A 19,896-nucleotide genomic window follows, 5' to 3' on the forward strand; every position below is an offset into this window, starting at 1 on the left:
GTTGTATGCAACTGGTTTCACTGACCTACCTCAAATATATTATTTTATAACCCTTGGTTCAAGTTAGCTGGGACACCCGGTATATATATATATATATATATATATATATATATATATATATATATATATATATATATATATATATATATATATATATATATATATATATATATATATATATATATATATATATATATATATTCATGTGAAAGGTGTCACGAATTGTGCAAAATGTTTGCAGATTTTGAGAGGAATTTTACACTTTTAGGAAGGACACAGCTATCGACAGCGATATGAATGATGCCGCTGAGCCATTTTTCATTTCTAACCTTCCAGGTAACTTCTCGTGGTACCCGGTCAACCGTGCGGTCTGGCACGGTCGACTGTTAATGCGTTACCGACACCAGTAATAGAAGTTCGATATTGTAAGCATTTGAGACTCGTAAAGCATGTCATCTAGTATGCGTTCCGGGTTCCGGTTGGCAGGTGCGTCGATAACACCAAATAATGTGCAGAGCATTATAGTCCCCCGCAGCGGTGTGACTTTTCCTTTTTGTTCAGCGCTAGAGATCAAGTAGGGCTATGATGATATGTCTGAAGATGAAGGCACTTCAGCACACGATGTCCTATCAACAGCACCCATTTCGTTTCAGGTCAGCATCTGTACAAGACGCGGCGGAAAAGGATGTATCGGGGTATGTAAACATGGGTGCCTTCCAGCGTTATTAGCACCAACTCTGTATGCTCCATCCTACGGGCTGTTAAGATGGTCTTGTGCCGCGATTCAAGGCTTTTCAAAAGTTAGCCGTTGGAAAACGCGTTCTCTTTCCTGCGAGTCACGCCGCGACATGAAATCGCGGGTGCTGTCACGTACGTAAGCTTGGACAATGTGAGTTCGGGCATGCATGTATACATAGCTAACTTGGTGGCGGTGGCGGTTTATTTAAATAATAATCAAAAAGGAAGGAAAAGAGTGTTGCCTGCCGCGGCAACTGCTATATAATATATGAAGCACCCGAGCTGCGGCCGGCGGGAAAGAAAAGGGATAGAGAGAGGATAGCGAGGTTAAGTACAGAGGGAAGCGATGAAGATAATTGGATGTTTTGAGCGGAATAAAATTCTGATTGTACCGGATTTTCACGGTTAGAGCCTGTTGCTTCATATGAAGTCATGTCTGGTGCTGAAGCAATTGCTTCAAGAATTTCGTAGGATCTTATCTATGGTATGCTGAGCGAGTTGGGAGCCTTATTACGCCTATATCTCCAGGGTTGCGAAAGCCGCCTTTGGATCTTGGGTTTGACCGTCCTCAGAAGAGTAATACAGACCATCGCATCGAGGTCTTCTTCGGCTGCAGGATTACATCACGTGCATCGGCAGTATGAGCGCGTGCTTCAGCGGCACATGGCGGCGGCAAAGGAGCCGAGTCCCGTGGTCCCATGGCCAGGCTTAGAGAACCTTAAGGCATGACGTGACCTTCAGATGGTCGGCTTTTGACGAAAGAACGGTCAAACTTGGTAAATGAGGACTCTGCAACATGACTCTGCAACTTGCCTAGTGAAAAGCCCGACTTGTGGCAAATTAAAGATGCCAAAGCGAGCCGATGCTGATCTATTATTGGCAGGCGTAGAAAAGAGCCTGCCGTTCAGCCGAATCACCTCGGAGCACTTTCCTGCCCCTTAATGTGCCAGCCAGGTTACAAAAATCGGTGTTGAATTGACGATGCAAGACTGGACTTCAGGTGTTACGGATTACGCTGCCTTCCCTTATGCGTGTGCACTCATGCTTCCTTTCTGTCCTCATCACCGCTCTTCATTTCTTGTATTCCTCCTCTCCACATTCCACTATGCACAGCAGTAGTTGTGACGCACACTGGATCAAGCTTACAAACCAATGTAATTTCGTGTAAATACTCCGGGTCGGAGAATTTTGACCAATCATAATAACTAATCCGCTCGGCTTTTCCCTGTTAGCTTTATCGTGCAATTTTTTGATACAGTTATATTAGGCTAGCACACTCTTGTGCCAGCGATTGCGTCTTCTAGCTTTGCAAGGGGGGGGGGGGGGAGAAACAGCTGGAACTTCATTAGATATAACGGAATGCTGTCTTGGTCAAGTAGAAGCGGCAACGTAGCGCGGGAACAATTTTACTGGCCATCAAATAACTCAGGGCTGAAAAATGTTCGGTCACCAGGGACCAGCGACACAAAACGACCTTTTTAACTTGGTCAGGTATATAAAAGCTTTGGTGAAGGCTGCAGCCAGGTTTGGCTGTTCAAAGGCGAACCGCACGTGCTGTTTTTTTTATGATGCAGCCATCACTCCTACAGCAACAGCCATCGGATATGCCATTTTGAAAGTGACTATCACTTCTAAAACAATTACCATTACGATCACTTACTCTCCCGAAAACTACAGTTGATGGTGAATAAACACGCCGAGTACTGAGGCCGCAGTTCGCTGGAGGCGAAACGCAAGGCGCCAGTGTACTGTACAATGGCAGTGCACGTTAAAGAACCGAGGTGGTCGAAATTATCTTGAGCTCTCCACTACGACACCCCTCATAGCCCGAGTCGCTTTGAGACGTCAAACCCAATGAGCCATAACTCAAGCCTATAAAAAAAATTACTGTTATAGCTGCGTAGCAGAATTTTCGAGCTCGAAGCAGGTAGGTTGTGTGCTCGTCGTACAGCGATCTACAGAAATGGCAAACGTGTAAAAAAGACGACACTTGCCGCATTACTTCCAGCGCTTCCCAACTTTTGTATCCAGTCACAAGGATATCATTTTAAAGGTCTTTAGTTATAGCTCGAAGGTTTTAGTCAGCTTGAACTTTCTCTTGCTCTTCCGTTTTTATACTCACCGTGGTTCCTAACAAAAGGCATGCACAAAGGTTTCAAATAGCACTCCTGGCGGATTATATTATATTAAACGTTGAAACCACCCTTGGAAGAGCGTACACGCGAAAAGTGTGAAGGAAAATGCAGCGGCGAGAAGACGCGAAAGCTGCATTACTAAATCCGACAATGTTGGCACAATACCGAGCACGCTTGTGAGGTGGCGCTGCCTAACGTGTGGTTACACAGCGTGTCTGTGCACGCAAACATAACTAACGCTCCAACTAATTACCAAGTTTCATCAAGCACTGCACGACGTATATGCGCTTCGGGCAGGAATCTGATTCTATAGCATTCCAATGGAATCCGAACTCGTGCAGAAGCTTCCATGCAGCTGCAGTGGCTGAGTGGTGTGATGTGCTGGCCTTCAAAAGCAAAGTTTGTTTTTGATCTACCCTTAGCAGGTGCTATTCAAAAGTTCACGGGCAGCCGCCAAATGCCTGCTGCATTTCAGCATTTCTTTGAGGCATTCCCCATGAATGCTAGGCGAACACATGTCCGAAGTGCAAATGAAATGCAAGTGCCTTTCATATACTCTCAAAAAGATATTTTAGTCATCTGTATTTACAAGTTGATCAATGCAGAAACGCTTGAAGATAGCAGAAGGGACCCCGAAGTGACTATCGAGGCCTTATTGATGCTCTCTCCGTCGTCACGTCTAAACAAGACATTCGTGAAAATACTATGAGACCAATAACTATCACCGTGACCCGCTTGCAGGAATAGCTAGAAACATTTTTGAAACGCTACATCAATGTCATCAATTAATATTTATTCAGTGTACTTCTCAGAGCTGAACGCTTTATTTCTCTCAGAATAATACAAGTGTAAACTTAGTTCACAGGTGGCGTCAATTAGGAACGAGAACAATGCACCCAAACTTTATATATGTAATCTCCAATAAAACATTGTCTAATAAACCTAAATCATGGCGCAACTCAGTCATTACTAAACCATTTCTCGTCTTGCCTACCGTGACCGCCAATACCAAGTGGTCCGTATAAAGTGGTCAACTTCTCATCATTTCCAAAGATTGCCTAATTTGGAAGAAGTTATCGTAAACACACATGATTATAGTATCACAAATGTTTGCAACCGACGCCCTCATTCATCAGCACTTTGAAGGAAACTCACCCTTAAAAATTTTGCTTATGCTTGCAGACATTTTATTTTTAATCACCTGAACTCTCTAACGAAGAGAAATAAAATAATTCCGTGAGATACTTGCTACTCTACTTATTCATTTTTATTTATTTATTGAACACCTCAAATTCCCTTAAAACGGGCATTAAATGAGGCCATTACATGAGGGGTATTACATATGATTATTCGCCCAGAATTGACTTGCTCGCTGGCAAGACCTCAAGTGATTCGGTTAAGAAAAGGGGGAATGAGACATACAATTACAGCAACTCGTATGCTCCTGCGCCAACGTAGCTGCAAAGTACATTCTATGCTAGTCTGGGTGCCTCCAAAGTACAGAGGAAAGTCGCCACTGCTCATCATTTTTTGTACCGCTCCCCCCCCCCCCCTCCCCCAACGTGTAGGTTAGCCTACTGGGCATCGCCTGGTTAACCTGCCTTTCTATTCTATTCTCTCTATCTCTCTCTATCGTATCGCTTTTACACAAAACTCCATGTTTTGAAGAAATAGAACATGCTATAGTAATCTTTCTAATATTCCAGTCAGCCATTCTTTTGAAGACACATCAAGACTAAAAAGCGTGGCTGAAAAAGGAACAAAACGAAGCCGAACACACTGTGCGCGTGCACGAATTTCAAGCACGATGGATAAATTTCTACGTGTAACGCCGTGCTATTGCGATTTGCCAGTCCAAAGTCCAACGACGATAGTGCGCCAAGTATTTGTTGCGAGCTGTTTGCACCCTGCGAGCTCTTTCGGCGAGTGCAAAATCGAAATAATCTATCCAAGCAGTTCACGAGCTACCATTTTGCTCACAGTGGTTTCATCTCACTCTGCATGCCCGATGAAGTCAACACAGTTCATTCCCGTGGTCCTATTGGTATGCGTTGACCTGAAAGTCAAACTCGATTCTCCACGCATCTCGTTAATATATTTTGCCAATAACTTAACAAAAAGAAAATATAAACGAAGATTATTCCTATTCCGCCGGATAGTGACGTGTCAGTTCGCCTGTCGCGTGTTTCCTTAGTGCTGAAAATACCATAATATTCAGTGCCTCTTTCAGAGACTACACTGACACAGAGCAGAAACACTGAAATGAACCGGGGTTACATCCGTGGAAAGTTCTGGCGATTCCTGGGTCTGTATACAGCCAGCTTGTTTGAGCTGTTTGAACCTTTCACTCCTAAAGCATTTTCTAACACAGAGAAACTCGGGTTACGGCGAACTTAGGTGTCCATATGATGTCCTTCTCCCCTCGGCATCAACGACATTTTCTTCTTTTACAATTGCATTCAGTAGAAATGCAAAGCTCTTCTCTCGGGCATTAACAATATATAAGCCGTATTCGAAAACAAATATAAAACCTTGTATGCTTCCCACTGAAAAAAAAAATACAAAGGTGAAATGTCTTGTTCTAATTATTTGTCAGCAAAATGCACTCGCTGCCTTTTCAGAAACGTACTACGTGCGGGCTCGATACTATCCCCCCCAACCCCTCCTCTTCCTTTCACAGTCAATCCTCTGAGCACCTGTGGCCGAACGCGTACGAGAGGCATCGTCTCCATCTCAGGCCCCGGGCCAAAGTCGCACGAAGCACACGCAACACACGCACACACACACGCGCACCGTTCCACGGGCCGCACCCACTCGGCGCGCACCAGCGCAGCGGCGTCTCTCCGATTCAGTATACACACACCGTTCAGTCTACTACAACAACGTGCGCACATCCTGTTCTGCGAGAAGCTAGCGCCCGACGAGTCGAGCTATCTCGGCAGTCTCGACAGATGGGCATCCGTGCCGGGATGAGCTTCTCCCGGGAGAATCGCGTCACCGCAGCTTTCTGGCTCGCAATGCGTCGTTGCACGGGGTTTCGTTTCTGCGGCGGTTGTTGTTCGCCATCCTCACACGCCGTCTTTAGTTGCCGGTGCGCATCGCGGACTGCATCAGGCTTAAACAGCATACCACACTTGCTCTGGGGTGACGTTCGTTGCTTTCAAGCGCTATCCGATGGAACAAGCACGTCCCGAAGATCATTGCGCGTCACTTTTTGATAGGATTTGCACATCGGCACACACAACACGATGGGAACAAGAACCAGTCCATGAAGATCCCCTTGCAGTCATCGTCTGGGTCGTAGGCCAGGAGCCTGTGCCACTTGTACTTCTGCTCGCAGCTGCAGTCGTTGTTGCATTTCTTGGTCTGCACAGACCTAAAGACAACAAAATATACCACGGGGACGTGAGAAGCAGTAAAAGGAGACATGTCGTAACACTCCACTGCTGGAGGATTGATCATTTCAAGGTTTGCGTAAGACACTCATCGAACACTGTCTGTTAGACTGAAGCCCAGCGGCTTAATCGGTTTACTGTCAGCATACGGCATGAATTAGCCGGCTAACCAGCCACCAAATCATTGATGAGATTCGATAAAGCTCCAAACAGTGGGTGAAGGAATACAAAAGTAGATAGAAGAAGGGAAATTGGGTACGCACTGACAGACTTCTTGCTGTATCGCCTGCTGCAAGTGCTGGGTGTTGACAATGGCCCTGATCTTGCCGGCGCTGTTGGATGCCCAGTAAGGTGTGACGATTTCCACGGCTGACTCGCAGGCATCCACCCTGCGAAATCGCCGAAGTAGCTCGTCATAACCGAGGAGCAAAGTAGCTGCTTACCAATAAGCTCCATGTAATTTCCCGCTTATGGTCACTTCATTAGTAGTTTAATTTGTGTGTGTGTGTGTGTGTGTGTGTGTGTGTGTGTGTGTGTGTGTGTGTGTGTGTGTGTGTGTGTGTGTGTGTGTGTGTGTGTGTGTGTGTGTGCGTGTGCGTGCGTGCGTGTGTGTGTGTGTGTGTGTGTGTGTGTGTGTGTGTGTGTGTGTGTGTGTGTGTGTGTGTGTGTGTGTGTGTGTGTGTGTGTGTGTGTGTGTGTGTGTTTCATAGTTAACTGGGTGCCGCGTTTACTAGCAGAAAGAACTAAAGTAAAACCCATGCTAACCGACAGCTAACCTCGGCGTTACAGGTACCGTCGCAGCTATATTAGTCCTTGTGTTGATTTTAGATATGGTGCATATTAGGTGACCCTACTAACTGTTGCCCCCCCCCCCCCTTTATTTTTTCTAGTAATGTTAACGAGTCTTTAGAGGCAAGAAGTACGTGGAGTACGTTGGCGTGGTACGCGCATTCACTCTCTCTCTCTCTCTCTTTTGTTTTGCTGCCTTCCAGCAGGACATGCCATCAAGATCGGCTACACTGCTGCGCCATGTTTGTGGTCTGACCGAGGGTACAGGCGGGCGTTGCGAAGGGCGCTCACTTGTTGGACGACGCGCCGGCGAACGAGGAACGGGACCGTTCCGTCCGGGTGTGGATGGTCTTGCCGTCGTACGTCTCGTAGTGGTCCCGGTGGCCACCGTCCTCGTCTGGCGACGAGTATTCGCCGAACATGCGCCGGATCAGCGCCTTGTTCTCGTCGATGAACATGTCGATGCGCTCCCTGCGAGGAACCCGCACGATTCATTTCACGTTTCCAGCGTGTTGAGAAACACTGGCTTCGAGTAAGACGCGCAAGTCGAGTTTAGCAGCGCAAAAAGTCCAGCCGACGTGCATCGTACTTTTTTTCTAGCATGCGGCTTTTGTGCTGCGCTCTCGGTTTTCTCGAACACCGGGTTGTCTCTGGCATGAGCCGAACCGATCAGTAAGCACAGCCGAAGCTGCGCAGTTGCCGCTGCAATCAGGGTGTTGCCTTCACACGCAGCTGACTTAATATTCATTGTGGGGACAATGGTAGGGTAACTGCGATATAAAGCAGATCAAATGGCCTACTTCACTTTACATTTTTTTTTTTCGGGGTCTAAGTAGGAAGACATGAGCAAAACGACAGACTCGGCTTCCATCCTTTTACTGGCTTTGACTCCTCTATATAATCTGTTTTTTCTCTTCTAGCTAGATTGCTGTCGATACGCTGTAGCGAATGCTTCTTCTCCCTTTATTCATTTTTTTTTCGTTCTTTCTGTTTCCTAACGATAAACTAGCGTGTATCTGACTAAACTGAAAGGACCATTCAGGAACTAAACTCACTTCGTCTTGTCAAATTCGGAACCTTTCTTGCGCAGCTAATAGTTTGTTTCTTCCCCACAAGTTAAGTTATTTCCAAGCAACGAATCGCTAATGAGGCCATTTTATTTCAGCAAGCTGCGCAGTATATACTGCGGAAGCACTCGTCAAGTGGCATATCCCTAGTCAGATCAAAAAGCATCACCGCAGAGAAGGTGCGGCATTAGCCCGTAAACAAAATGTTTTCTCGGCTTGAGTGAAAACGCTGCAAGCAATGAATACCTTAAACACCCAGCTATGCTCCTTAAAAATCTATTGCAGCTTGCGTATTTTCCTTCTATTTATATGGTTAGCGGTTCATACGCTGCTATTTTCTTTTTTCATCACGTTTGCAGTAAAACATGTCAGTAAGAATAATCGTAAATGTACTACGCAGCGGACCAATAGTGGTTGATTTCGCGAAAAAACCTCTGCATGGAATTACAGTGTTACCAGTTCTGTGACGTATGTAATGTTTAACAGTTCATCGTCTGTAAGCTGGCTTCTGCTTTTACCACCCCTTCACGAAGCTTTTCAATTCCTAATGCGACTGCAATCTTTCCTTCTACTCCATAATTTTCAGTAGGCAGTAGGACGATAGAACCATTAACACTAGATAAAGCAACGGATAAGAATTTAACTTCATGCTTCATTCTTTGTCTTTTTTACAATGTAATAAAAACTCGACATCCTTTCCTATCACTATTCCATCGTGAGCAGTTCTTGTGGCTCCGCCTGCATCGTGCAGAGCTATACGCGTGAATGCAAGCCGTGAATGCATCGGCAACAGAATGTATCGACCACATAATAGCGGCCCGTTCCAAGGTCAGCATACACGGCACAGTCAACAACTGCATTCTCAGCAACCTCCCCTAATTTCTAAAAAAAAGACGAAACAGAAACCCGTGCAATTGACGATTATTCGCGGACGCACACCGCCATCTCCAACATGCAGCGTGCTGGCGTGCAACCGCATTCGCGAGCACCACAGTGTTCACAGGCAAAAACAACTTTTCGAACAGGAAACATGCATCCAGGACGAAGAAGACGGCCAAGGGAGCAACGGGTACTCCGGTAACCTGGAAGAGAAGACAGGGAGAGAGGGAAAGAGGGACACTCCGACGTCTATCTTCAGACGTCGTTAGTCGGCGGTTCTTCCTATTGAACACGTTCTTCGCCATCAGTCGATCGGCGTGGCTGTTGTGCAAGTGTCCGGCGCTTTTGTCTCACACCAGCCTCTTCGTCGAGCTCAGCCACAGCCGGACTTCCTGCACTCCGCGCGGCCAGTCGCTGGGTACAGATAACGGTTTCTAAGACGCCCGTGCCCCTCGACTGCGGAATTGTTGGCTCGGTGCCCCTTTCGCGAGCGGGTTCTGCAGCGTCTCATCTACAAAAAATCAACAGGTGACTCGTGAATCCGTGACCCGCATATGCCCGAAGATCGAAGGGCCGCTAGCGTTGCCCGTTCCCTCCCAGCCCGAGCCACACAGCCTCATCATGGCCGAGTCAGACGGAATCATTCACGGCAGGAAAGCCCTTCGTGCCGAGAGCCTTGCGTAGCTGCATTCGGGAAGGTTATCGCTGAGCTGCACACACACACGAACAGCGGTTGTCGCCTGCTTGATGTTCATGCGCATCACGTCCCGGACGACGTGGCTGGCGTTACACTAACGAGACAGATAGAGCCGCGGATATGGAAGCGTGGTCGCCCGAGGTCAAGCGAGACGCCGCCTTCGATACCTGCGAGAGCCGACGTCTCTCCGCTTGACTAATCGGCGCACATTTGGAGAAACGAAGCGCCTAGTATCCTCCCTGTCCGATCCACCGACGTCCTTCGCTGAGCTCGCTCAGGAGGGATCGATAAAAAGAAACAAAACAGGGATGCCCCCCTCTCTCAAGGCGCACGCGTCATTTCGTCGAACAGCGCGCGTGTACCTATGCAGATTCTTCGTTGAAAAAAAAAAAAAGATAAAAGAAAGAGCAGAAGACACCAGCGACGTTCGGCGTGAAAGACGAAAAAAAAAAAAAATTGTCCTCCACTCCAGCCGAAATACGTACTGAAATAAAATATACAGACTCGGCAACACACATATGTCATTAGTCATGCGACCGTGAGAAACCGTTCCAGACTGTTTCCACCATTTCCGTGTGAAGTGAACACGCGTGCGAATGCGTCACTCGTGACATGCACACTGTGTCCTCTTCGTGGCAGGCGTGTTTGCAGTCGTGCATGCCGGAGACAGGACGGGCGTCGTGCATGTTGGTGTGATTCTCAGCATGACTCCTTCGATTCGTTACGCGCACGCCACAGCCGAGCGGCAACGTGCTCTCTGTTTCGAATACCACGTTCTTGTTTCTCTCTCAACGCATCTGGAGGCTATGAGACGCCCAATCGGGCCTGTGAGAACTCAAAACGGGTCTGCGTCCAGAGAGAAGGGCTGTGGTCGCTATCCTATTTCTGTTGGACATGAGCATCGAATAGGCAAGACCAATGGTTTAAAGATCGCATAGATTTCGTTCATTGCTGTATGCGCAGATCACTCTCTTTCGCCGTTTTCTGAAAGACTGACTGTACGTTATAAAAACGTAAAATATTTCACTTTCTTCCTGAGCTTTTGCAGTGTGCGTAGCACGAATCTGCCGCCCGGCGTGTAGGGTAGCGCGTTACGGCGAAGCGTCATGCATTTGAACACACAACCACGTGCAGACTTCAATTGTCTGTCTACCTACCTTTTGACTCTTTTTCCCTTGTACCTCTCACCGCCTTCAATGCCTGTCCAATTGACTCTGCGGAATAAGGGGAAGCATGGCACTGACGCACACTCAAACACAATAGAGCGCCACATCTTCGCATCCACGCCCAACTCGCTACCAGTAAGACATCTGCACTAAGTCTACATCCTGATGAATGGGCCTGTGGGCTTCGTTGCCCACAATGGAGACAGTGCTTGGTTGTTTTTTTAGGGTTTAACGTCCCAAAGCAACTTAGGCTATGAGAGACGCCGTAGTGGAAGGCTCCGGAAAGTTCGACCACCTGGTGTTCTTTAACCCCAGCTGATACTCGGAGCGCGCAGACTCAGTTTTGTCGGTGATGTGCGATGGCATGCTTGGAAGTTTTTCCCTCAGCGCTGGTTTGAGATAAAGAGTGTACAGTACAGTCGCGTGTTTCTGATCGTCTCCCGAACACTGGGTGCTACAGCCCAATCACATATATAGCATATATAGCTGACTAACAGTTCATTTTCTTACGTAAATAGTGATCAGAACTACACGAGTCTCTAGTTGCTTGTCGCTAAACTACAAGTCTTCAGAAATGTGAGGAAAGCTTCTCTCTATTTTTTTCTTCTTTTCTCCAGAAAAAGAAAGAAGGCTATAGCAAAGGCTGATGTAAGAAATGACGCGTAGTGCATGTACCGTCAACCACTGGTCGAGACTTGAAATGTGCAAACTATTCAGCTTACAGCGCACGCTATACATGAAGACAGCTTCTGATTCTTATTGCTTCTGGCATAAATTTGACCGTACAATTGTAAGGCCACTCGAATGCAAGGAAAACAAAGCGCTCTTTTTTTTTTTTCTTTCTTTTCCTTAGGGAAACAATGAGTTCACTGTGATGTATTTGCATATCGCTGCTGCTCTTCCCATTTCTTGTTCGCTCTTGAGTGTACTTTCCAGAGTTATACCGCGCGTTCAGGGAAAAAAAAAAAAAAAAAAACTTCTTTCAGTGCGGATTCACAAGCTATCAATTTATCTCGCCTTCGACGCAGGGAAGGTATGGTGTGTTCCGCATCGCAGTGTCTGAGCGCACAGCCAGTGAAAGCAGGTGCTAACGCTCACTACCCGAGCACCGAAGACGCCGCGTCAAGCGCAAAATGTTGAACGTACAGTCTGTGTCAAAAGTCTAAAGTCCAGGGGATCTGCTTCTGGGCCATGGCGTGCGGCCTGTAATGCATTTCCAATGTTCCCAATTTCTTGGTAGTAAGAAGGTGTTTTGTCCTACCCTCTCCAATGGAAAGGAACTCCACTAGTTCTAAATTAGCGCCACTACATGGCTCAGAAGCAGATCCCCTGGGCTTTACACTTTTGACACAGACTGTACATTAGATAATCTCGCTCGAACTACCTCCGTTGATTACTCATTTAGTATAATGGACCACTAATAATGTGTCACTTCATTGGAATGAAACGTTCATCCGTGCTGTTTTTTTTTATTTTATTTTTTTTTTTTTCCTGGCATAATACGACCTGTGTTGCCGCTTCACCATTAAGCTTAAGTGCTATACTGTAGCCAACTGCAGTCAGGCAGGCAAGGAAGGTTCTGCGCAAAACAATGTGAGAGTTTTGCATTCCATGCACAGCGACCACAGTACAGCGGTAATACGCTCCTACTGCCTTGTCGAAATGCTGTCACTAAATACTTCCCTGCTTCCAAGCGCAGTGTTGGCAAGACAGCGTGTCTATGTCGCATAACATAAAGCTAATTCTTGTTAAACCTGACAGACGTGGCGCAGACGGACTTATTTAGATGTACTCCGTGGAGAGCTACAACTTAAGTGGGCAGCTGTAGCAGTCCTAAAAGCAAGAAGCAAACCAGAATAAATCATTAATGAGTAAGATGGTAACGGTAACTGGAGCGTTACGGCATTTCTAAAGTGTTTGCGTGACACGTCATTTGGATTCATAACGAAACAGCGCAAAAGAGGGTGGACCAGAAAAAAGGAAGGCACAGGACAAGCTATCACTTAGTAAGGAAAAGGTTTCGCTAAACCAATATAATTTGGAGCCAGACAGCAAATCCAACTCTTCAGTTTTCGGTCATCAGTATTTCTCTACAACGACATGTGCCCTGCGGGACTCGAGAAGTAAAGAAAAAAAAAAAAGAAGTAGTGATAATGTTTCCAACCATTCCTATTTATACTGGGTTCATGTCTGAAACTGGCGCTCCCCAGCACTGTCTATAGAATGGCGTCAGCGAAAAATGAGTTACCAAGAGAAGTAATTAAAAAAAAAAAAAACAGAAAACAAAAGCTCCATTTTGATACCGAGTGGAAATTCTTGACATCTCGTAGGCAACTCGGGGTTCAACGTTCCGAGGCTCTTTCTACTTCCTTATGTACTTTTCATAAGAATGGATTACTTTCCGAACAGCGGTGCATCCAACCAGCCTGAAAAGTGCGGAGAAAATTCTGCCTCTCAGTGCTCAACTGCCGAGTAACAAAAAAAACACATTGAAAAACAATACATCATGCTGCTCGCTCCAGCCGCAGCTTTCTACAAATCATTACGCGTAGTCACATAAGCGTTGCGCGTTCAGAGATCAGTCGATGCTACGCTCAGCGCTGCTGGTATCGCTTTTTTGCTGGAATGCAAAAAAAAAAAAAAGGAAAAAAGAAATTTAGCTTTTTAGGAAAATAAATTTCGATACGAATCATAAAACCAAATTTCAGTTGTTTTCTATAGTGAAATTTCTGTTGTTCTCCTGGCCACCAACAAGTCTTTCGGCACGCCTTCAAGCGGTTTGAATACGTAATGGTACTTAAAACCATATGCCCTACATATTAGCAGCCTTGCGAATTGGCCCCTGGTTACAGGTGATGGAAGCTGCAGGTTTTAAAATGTTTTGGGGCTCTAGTGGCTCACGTTTGAAATCACTAAAAGAAACTTACTACTGAGTTTCAACGCTCAGTGCAACTCGTCGGTTTCATGCGACAATAAGATTCGAAATCTGGGCTCTCATAACTTTATCGAAATCGTTAACAAGAAGCCGAGTCCCCGAATATTTCCGAACGCAAGAGTTGCCCTCGGTGACCGCCGGTGCCTTCGGTATACTGTTCTCTCGCTGCATTAGTATTGTTATATATATATATATATATATAAAGCTTACGGCCGGCAACCGTGAACGGGCTGATATTACATAAGAGCAACTTCGTGAAAGAGAGAAAGTGGATAAAAGAAAGGCTAGAGGGCAGCATCGGGTACTCCGGCACGGGATAGGCTAAACCAGCTCAAGAAAACCCGAAAATGCGGCCACCATGCAGATAAACGGCATTCAATACGTATCTAGTTTCTGGCGGCTGACTGCGTGAGCCCAGAGCTCGAATAGGAGTCGTTGGAGTGTATCGAGAGTGCATTTCAAACTGCTAATTCCTGTGGCAGCGCAGACACTGCGTTTGTATACACTTCATCCATGGTTTTAGCCGCCGAGAAAGCAACTCGGCTTTTTTTTTTTCTTTTTTTTTTCAATTATTGACCCTATACACTTTGCCCTAAACAAGTTTTTCCTCGTGTCAAATGTGCGTTCTTGAATTCAAATCAGTAGTGCAAGACGCGGGAAAACGGTAACAACAACAAAAAAAAAAAAGTGGGGCACGCATATTTGTCCACGAAATGACTTGTCAGTCGCGCTTAAGCGCTTGGCGAAGTTCTGCATATTTTGTATATGATACATATTAAACAACTTTCCTATAAGGCCCGTCTTTGAACGAAGTTTGCAAATGTGACTTGGCTGATGCGGTGCTGCCCGAGCTGCATGCTAATTGGCCACCTGACTTCTGCCGCAGTCTTCTCGGCTTGAAATCGATACTCGCACATTGTGTTCTTTCTTGTGTTGGAACGGTTGATTAGGCTAGTTGTATTCTTCGCTGCTGCATTCACTGACTGTTTGAATAAACGAAAACGTCCAAGCTTTTAGAGCGGTTTCATGCGCGTATTTCATGTGCGGTGCGCCGTGCGTGCTTTTTCTATTGTTCAAGTGTGTCCACTTTTGTACGAACACCGATATACAGGGTACTGTATTCAGTATTGTAGAAAATACCGGCCGTAACGTCGCGAAACAGGACACAATGCATCTGAAGTAAAACTTTTTGTTCGGCTAGTTGGTCTATAACGATGTGAAAAAAACTTCAGCGCACATGAAATAGCCCGAAGACGAAAAGAAGCGGGGCAGGAAAGGGCGCTCTTTTCGCTCTCCTCTTCTTTTCGCCTTCTGGCTATTTCATTTAATTGCGCCGAAGTTTTTTCGCAGTGCATCACGCTGCGTCTATAATGGCAGCACCAGGAACAGCGGAAACAGCGCGCTCACGCAAAGGAATGTAATAACCGCTCTTAGGAGTTTTTCTTTTTTTTTTTTTTTAACCCCCTTACTTTCTGATTTACGGTACTTGCAAAGTTCGCATTTTTTTCTTTTTTGCCTTACACGCACGAATATCTGCTTTGCAATGAGCACACTATCGAAATAAAGCTTGCGTTTTCGATATGCCTTCTTTCGCAATATTCGCAATATTCTCTTCGTGCATATCGCTTGTCAAAAAGCGTATTGGAGAGTGCTATCGTTTACTCTTCACCTTTTTAGCGTTATTTTTCTCTTCGTTTTGTTGCTTGTCTCTTCCTTCAACGGTTCGCGAATTGTGCCATCCACAATTAACACTACGACAAAAAGAAAAGCCCATTTTATACGAACAACAACTCACTTTGGATAGCTGTTGCCAGGCGTTGGACAGTACAGCTGGTTGAGCCTTCGAATACAAGGGTATCCTTTCAGGATTTCTGCTTTCAGGTCCAAAGCGCACAAGACCAGTAGGAGTGCCAATGTCAGCTGAAAAGGTCCACAGAACATATCACGTTGTAACGTCAAGACTGTCTTGTAATGCACATCGATACATGCACTCGCATCACGCTTGCAAGATGAAATAGGAGTCACGTCGCGCACACAACATGCCACTGGCGAGTTAATAGTAATTAACAACGTAATTTAACAAGGAACGATTTCAATACGAGTGTTAAACGATAAGATTTCCTTAGTTATCTGGTTAATTAACAATTTGTGACACATAATACTGCCGGAGGCGTTTCCAAATACGTTCTGAAGGTAGTACAAAGCGATCCAGAGTACGAAGATCGCGAACAAGAGCATATGGTAACAAAAGTCTTTAGTCCAGATACAATTAGACACGAACGAAGAAGGTTTCTATGAATAGATGGTTAAGTCGGGCATCAGTAAAAAATTGAAAAAGACTGCAACCTTGATTGCGTGGCATTCCATGCATTACAGATTTAAGGACGGATTTTTAGTAGAGTTGATTGCCAGTTCCAAGGTACCAAGGAAGCTCCGGATGCCACTGTACATGACGTCACAAACACTGTATCACGTCGCCATGGTGACTGCGTGATACCGGTATGCGATAACGCCATCAGTGTTATACTTAGCTCATTCACTAAAACTACGAGTTTCTTCAGAGTGACGATCGTGACTTGTATGATATCACAAGTCATAAATTCCTCACACTGAATCATGATATAATCAGCTACCATGTCATGCGGCGTGCGTGACCATACACCTTAGTATAACCACAGATACTATTATTGCTACCAAAAACACACAACACGCCAAGGACCAATAGAGTGTGAGACAGCGATACGTCAACTCCGTAGATACGCCTCAACGCGAACTTTGATTTCGCACATAAAGTGAAAATTCTGCCCGTTAGGAACAGCTGCAAGCAAGGAAGCAGCAATGAATACACACAACGCTAAGAGAGTGCCCTGACAAGAACGTATTTACGATACACATCGCGCGCTCTCACTGTAGATGGACCAGCAGTCACGTGCCGGTTTATCGGTATATGGGGCACAGAGGCGGATCATTCGAGCCGCAGGAGCGGCAACGTTGCACCTGTTACTAACATGGCTCCAGGAGGCTGTGAATTGCGACGCTAAACCCGGACTGAAGCCAATTGTATGCGCGCGGCAGGGAGCAAACGATATCTCTATGATGCACCGAAACTGCGCTATGCCGGTGGGCTCCACCTGGTTAGTTCCCAGAGAGTCAGAATTTATCCGGTTGGAAGTAATTTTCCAACCCTTGAACCGCGACGAGTTCGTGGCCAATCAGCCAGCGCACTGATTTTATCTGAAAACGGAATCAGTGCTGCCAGTGACCCGCGCTGTCATGTGAAAGATAACAGAAAACTCACGCGCGCTCCCCCACGTGCTCCAAAAGTAAAACGAAGCGCGTGAGCGATGACAAAACTGCTTTTCAGAACGCTCTATCAGCGCTAGCGCACGAGCGCAAAATGAGGGTGCTGTAGACCCATCCAGCAGTTTTGAAGCTCACTAGCGTCACTGCTGCCATCAGTGCATGTTCCCCGAGGGTGCTGGACGAGCACTGATGGAAGAAGCGTGGCCTCACCGGCACTAAGGCGAGCTTCAAAATTGCCGGATGGGTCTATACACCAGCTCCCTTTTTACTTTTGGGAACTTCATTATACAGTCAAGCCGGAATGAAACGCGAAAACCCATTTTTTAAACTTTAAGGTTGGATTTCTTTATCTGCAATCATTTTCTGAATATATTCTTCGGATTTCACAGAAGCATGAATCAAGCTAGTTGTACACTGCAGCCAACGCAAGATTAAGTCGAGGGCTCAGGAGGTTGCAGCCCAGGGCCTATAGTATCTGAGGGTAAGAGGAGGGAACCCATTTATTGTAACCTGCTTCGTATATGGAACCACAAATAACGGAATTCCGAGCAACAGGTATGAAGAACGAGAACGAAGAGACGGACCCCGTATAATCTGACTTCGTTGGGGAAACCTTGCCAAGTTGCAAAAACAGGAATTCCCCAACTCTGAAAGGTGCCTTTCTTGTGAGGGGATGTGCACTAGCTTAGGGATTGGAGAAGAGTTTCTTATGGTTTCCTGTGAATATCTTCGTTATGTGGCTGTGAGCAACATCTAAAACAAGTAACGGGAACAATGGATGAGATAAGGCGGAAAATCTTTTTCCACTCGCTCCATCATCATTATCGCCGTACATCTCTCAAATCTCAAATCTTTTCTCCCGCTCGAGGAGAGGAAAATAGGTGGTGTCAGAGTGAGTCTCGGAGTAGTCCCTTGTTATTCGTTAAATTCTCGTCTGAGTGTTAATGGCTGCGGGTTTGTTCCGTACGCTGCCCAGCTAATGCATCACTCTCGCACTAATCACAATGATCACACCTTGTTCTTTGTTTTCTTTTTTTTTTTTTCTAGTTCGGTGGAGTTAAAATGAAATGGGGTATATTGCGGAAGTATTATGTGGAAGCGGGGAGGCACCGCCAGAAGCGGGGGCTGGTGCATGCGCTGTAGCTCAGGGCCTCCATTTTTTTTTTTTCTTAATGCGGCCCTGACTGCAGCCTAAAGAAGCAAAATATTTGGTTTTGTTCTCCCTGCCTTTCCTCCTCAACTTCTTCCTCCTCCTCCTCCTTGGTTTTGTTCAAAGCTGGCGTGCGCGTTTCATTCAGCCTGACAACGTATGAGCTGAAACCACAGAAAGCTGAGGACATTAAAAGACTGCAACAAACGCAAACCCTCTCCAAGAAAATTTAAGATGCCTTTCAAAGGCATCATCGTGCAAAGCGTGCAAACATGCTGCAACTTCGTGCTTTTCACCTGAAGACAATATGAAGCTATCGCGAAGTTATCGCGAAGCGAGCCAGCTGCTTTTTCTTATAGAAGGATATGGAAAGTAGACGACAGTTACAGGTCTCATTCATTGCAAGGAGCACCCACGCAGCAGATATGGATTTAATGGAGGGGGTGCGGAACAAGCGGTCGTCTCGTTCTCCACCCCAGGGGAGGGTTCCTTATATACTAATTCAGGAACGGCCCGAATCTAAGCAAAAGTAAGTCCCCTGTTTGGGTGCGTTAAGCCGTCGTTTGAACTCCTCAAGCGCGTTAACAAGAGTTTGCGATCTGTGCAAGTGCGACTGCCAGGACTGGCTCCATGTGCAACGCTGAGGCTCCGAATGGACAGCCAGTGTAAAAACGAAATCTTTCAAGAGATTAGCAGCACTGGCGACCGCATTCTTGCGACACTGTACCCAACCATGCACCCTCGCCGGAACAAAAGGAAAAACAAGCAGGAGGTGCAGGCTTAGTGAACGACTCATCAAGGCAACATTGTTGGCCGACGCTTGTTGGCGCAGTCTATCGCTGTTCTGCGCATTCTATCTTTTTGTCTTCCCATTGCGATGAAAAAATTCCTGTATCAATCTCTGCACCTGGCACAAGTCGCGTTCTGCGTGAATGTCTGTGTTCGTGCTGAATTTCACCAGTGCCGCTGTATGAAAGAGCACTAAACAAGGGTAGAGGGGGAAGCTTCAGTTCGCAGGTCCAGCCAACGTTTCGACAAGTGATGGACATGTCTTTCTCTGGGCGGAGCCATCATCACTGGTAGGGGTTTAAATATGCTTTTGCTTCCGAAGAAGGAAAGCTGGGGAGGGGGACAGTGGGTGGGATGAAAGTAGGTCAAGGAATGTGGAGGGGGAGGGTGGCTGAGAAGAAAGTAGGTAGGTATATTTTCTTGATGCGTTCATTACATTTTAGCATGGAGTGGTATTTCCGCAGAATATTATTTATGTTTGGAAGGGCATTGGAGTATTTAGTTAAAAAGAAGGCTGGCGTTCAGTGGTGGCCTTTGGTTGTTTCGTACGCACATCGTTACGATTTAAAGTGCTTGCTTTTTCGAGGGCCACATCAAGGGAGTTACCGGGATAATTCCTCTGAATTAGTGTTGCTTTCAATTAATGTAGTTAGTTTGGGCATTATCATCCCTACATACTCTTCTAAGCCGTGTCGCCTGTCCTACAAACATTGCTTGCTTATAATGTCTCGGATGATGACTCGTAAAATCTATGCATTGTTGCTTATCCGTTGGCTTTCTGTACAAAGAAGTTTTAAGTTTTTGATTTTCCACTGACACCGTGGTGTCGAGAAAGTCGACTTTTAATTGCGAC

General features: G+C 46.0%; 1 protein-coding gene and 1 long non-coding RNA gene across 3 annotated transcripts in view; one reads left to right on the forward strand and one right to left on the reverse strand.

Moving 5' to 3' along the window:
* Nucleotides 1–7,307, forward strand: part of LOC146202175 (uncharacterized) — a 70,308-nt gene extending 63,001 nt beyond the window's left edge. Inside the window, exons 2-3 of the long non-coding RNA XR_014703657.1 lie at nt 654–695; nt 7,264–7,307. This is a non-coding gene — a long non-coding RNA (uncharacterized LOC146202175). The remainder of the gene's footprint in view (nt 1–653; nt 696–7,263) is intronic.
* spz3 (Spaetzle domain-containing protein 3) overlaps nt 3,646–19,896 on the reverse strand; it is an 85,729-nt gene continuing 69,478 nt past the window's right edge. The window contains exons 2-6 of one of the 2 annotated variants that reach the window (XM_084587987.1): nt 15,597–15,721; nt 10,858–10,914; nt 7,349–7,528; nt 6,532–6,657; nt 3,646–6,249 (exon numbers count right to left, since the gene is read on the reverse strand). In XM_084587987.1, coding sequence (XP_084444113.1) covers nt 6,081–6,249; nt 6,532–6,657; nt 7,349–7,528; nt 10,858–10,914; nt 15,597–15,721 — 657 coding nt within the window. In that variant the 3' untranslated portion in view covers nt 3,646–6,080. The remainder of the gene's footprint in view (nt 6,250–6,531; nt 6,658–7,348; nt 7,529–10,857; nt 10,915–15,596; nt 15,722–19,896) is intronic. The other variant, XM_084587989.1, reaches the window with a different exon arrangement.

Source organism: Amblyomma maculatum, chromosome 1 (assembly GCF_055883805.1).
Source record: "Amblyomma maculatum isolate TAMU_Amacu chromosome 1, ASM5588380v1, whole genome shotgun sequence".
Taxonomy (NCBI): domain Eukaryota; kingdom Metazoa; phylum Arthropoda; class Arachnida; order Ixodida; family Ixodidae; genus Amblyomma; species Amblyomma maculatum.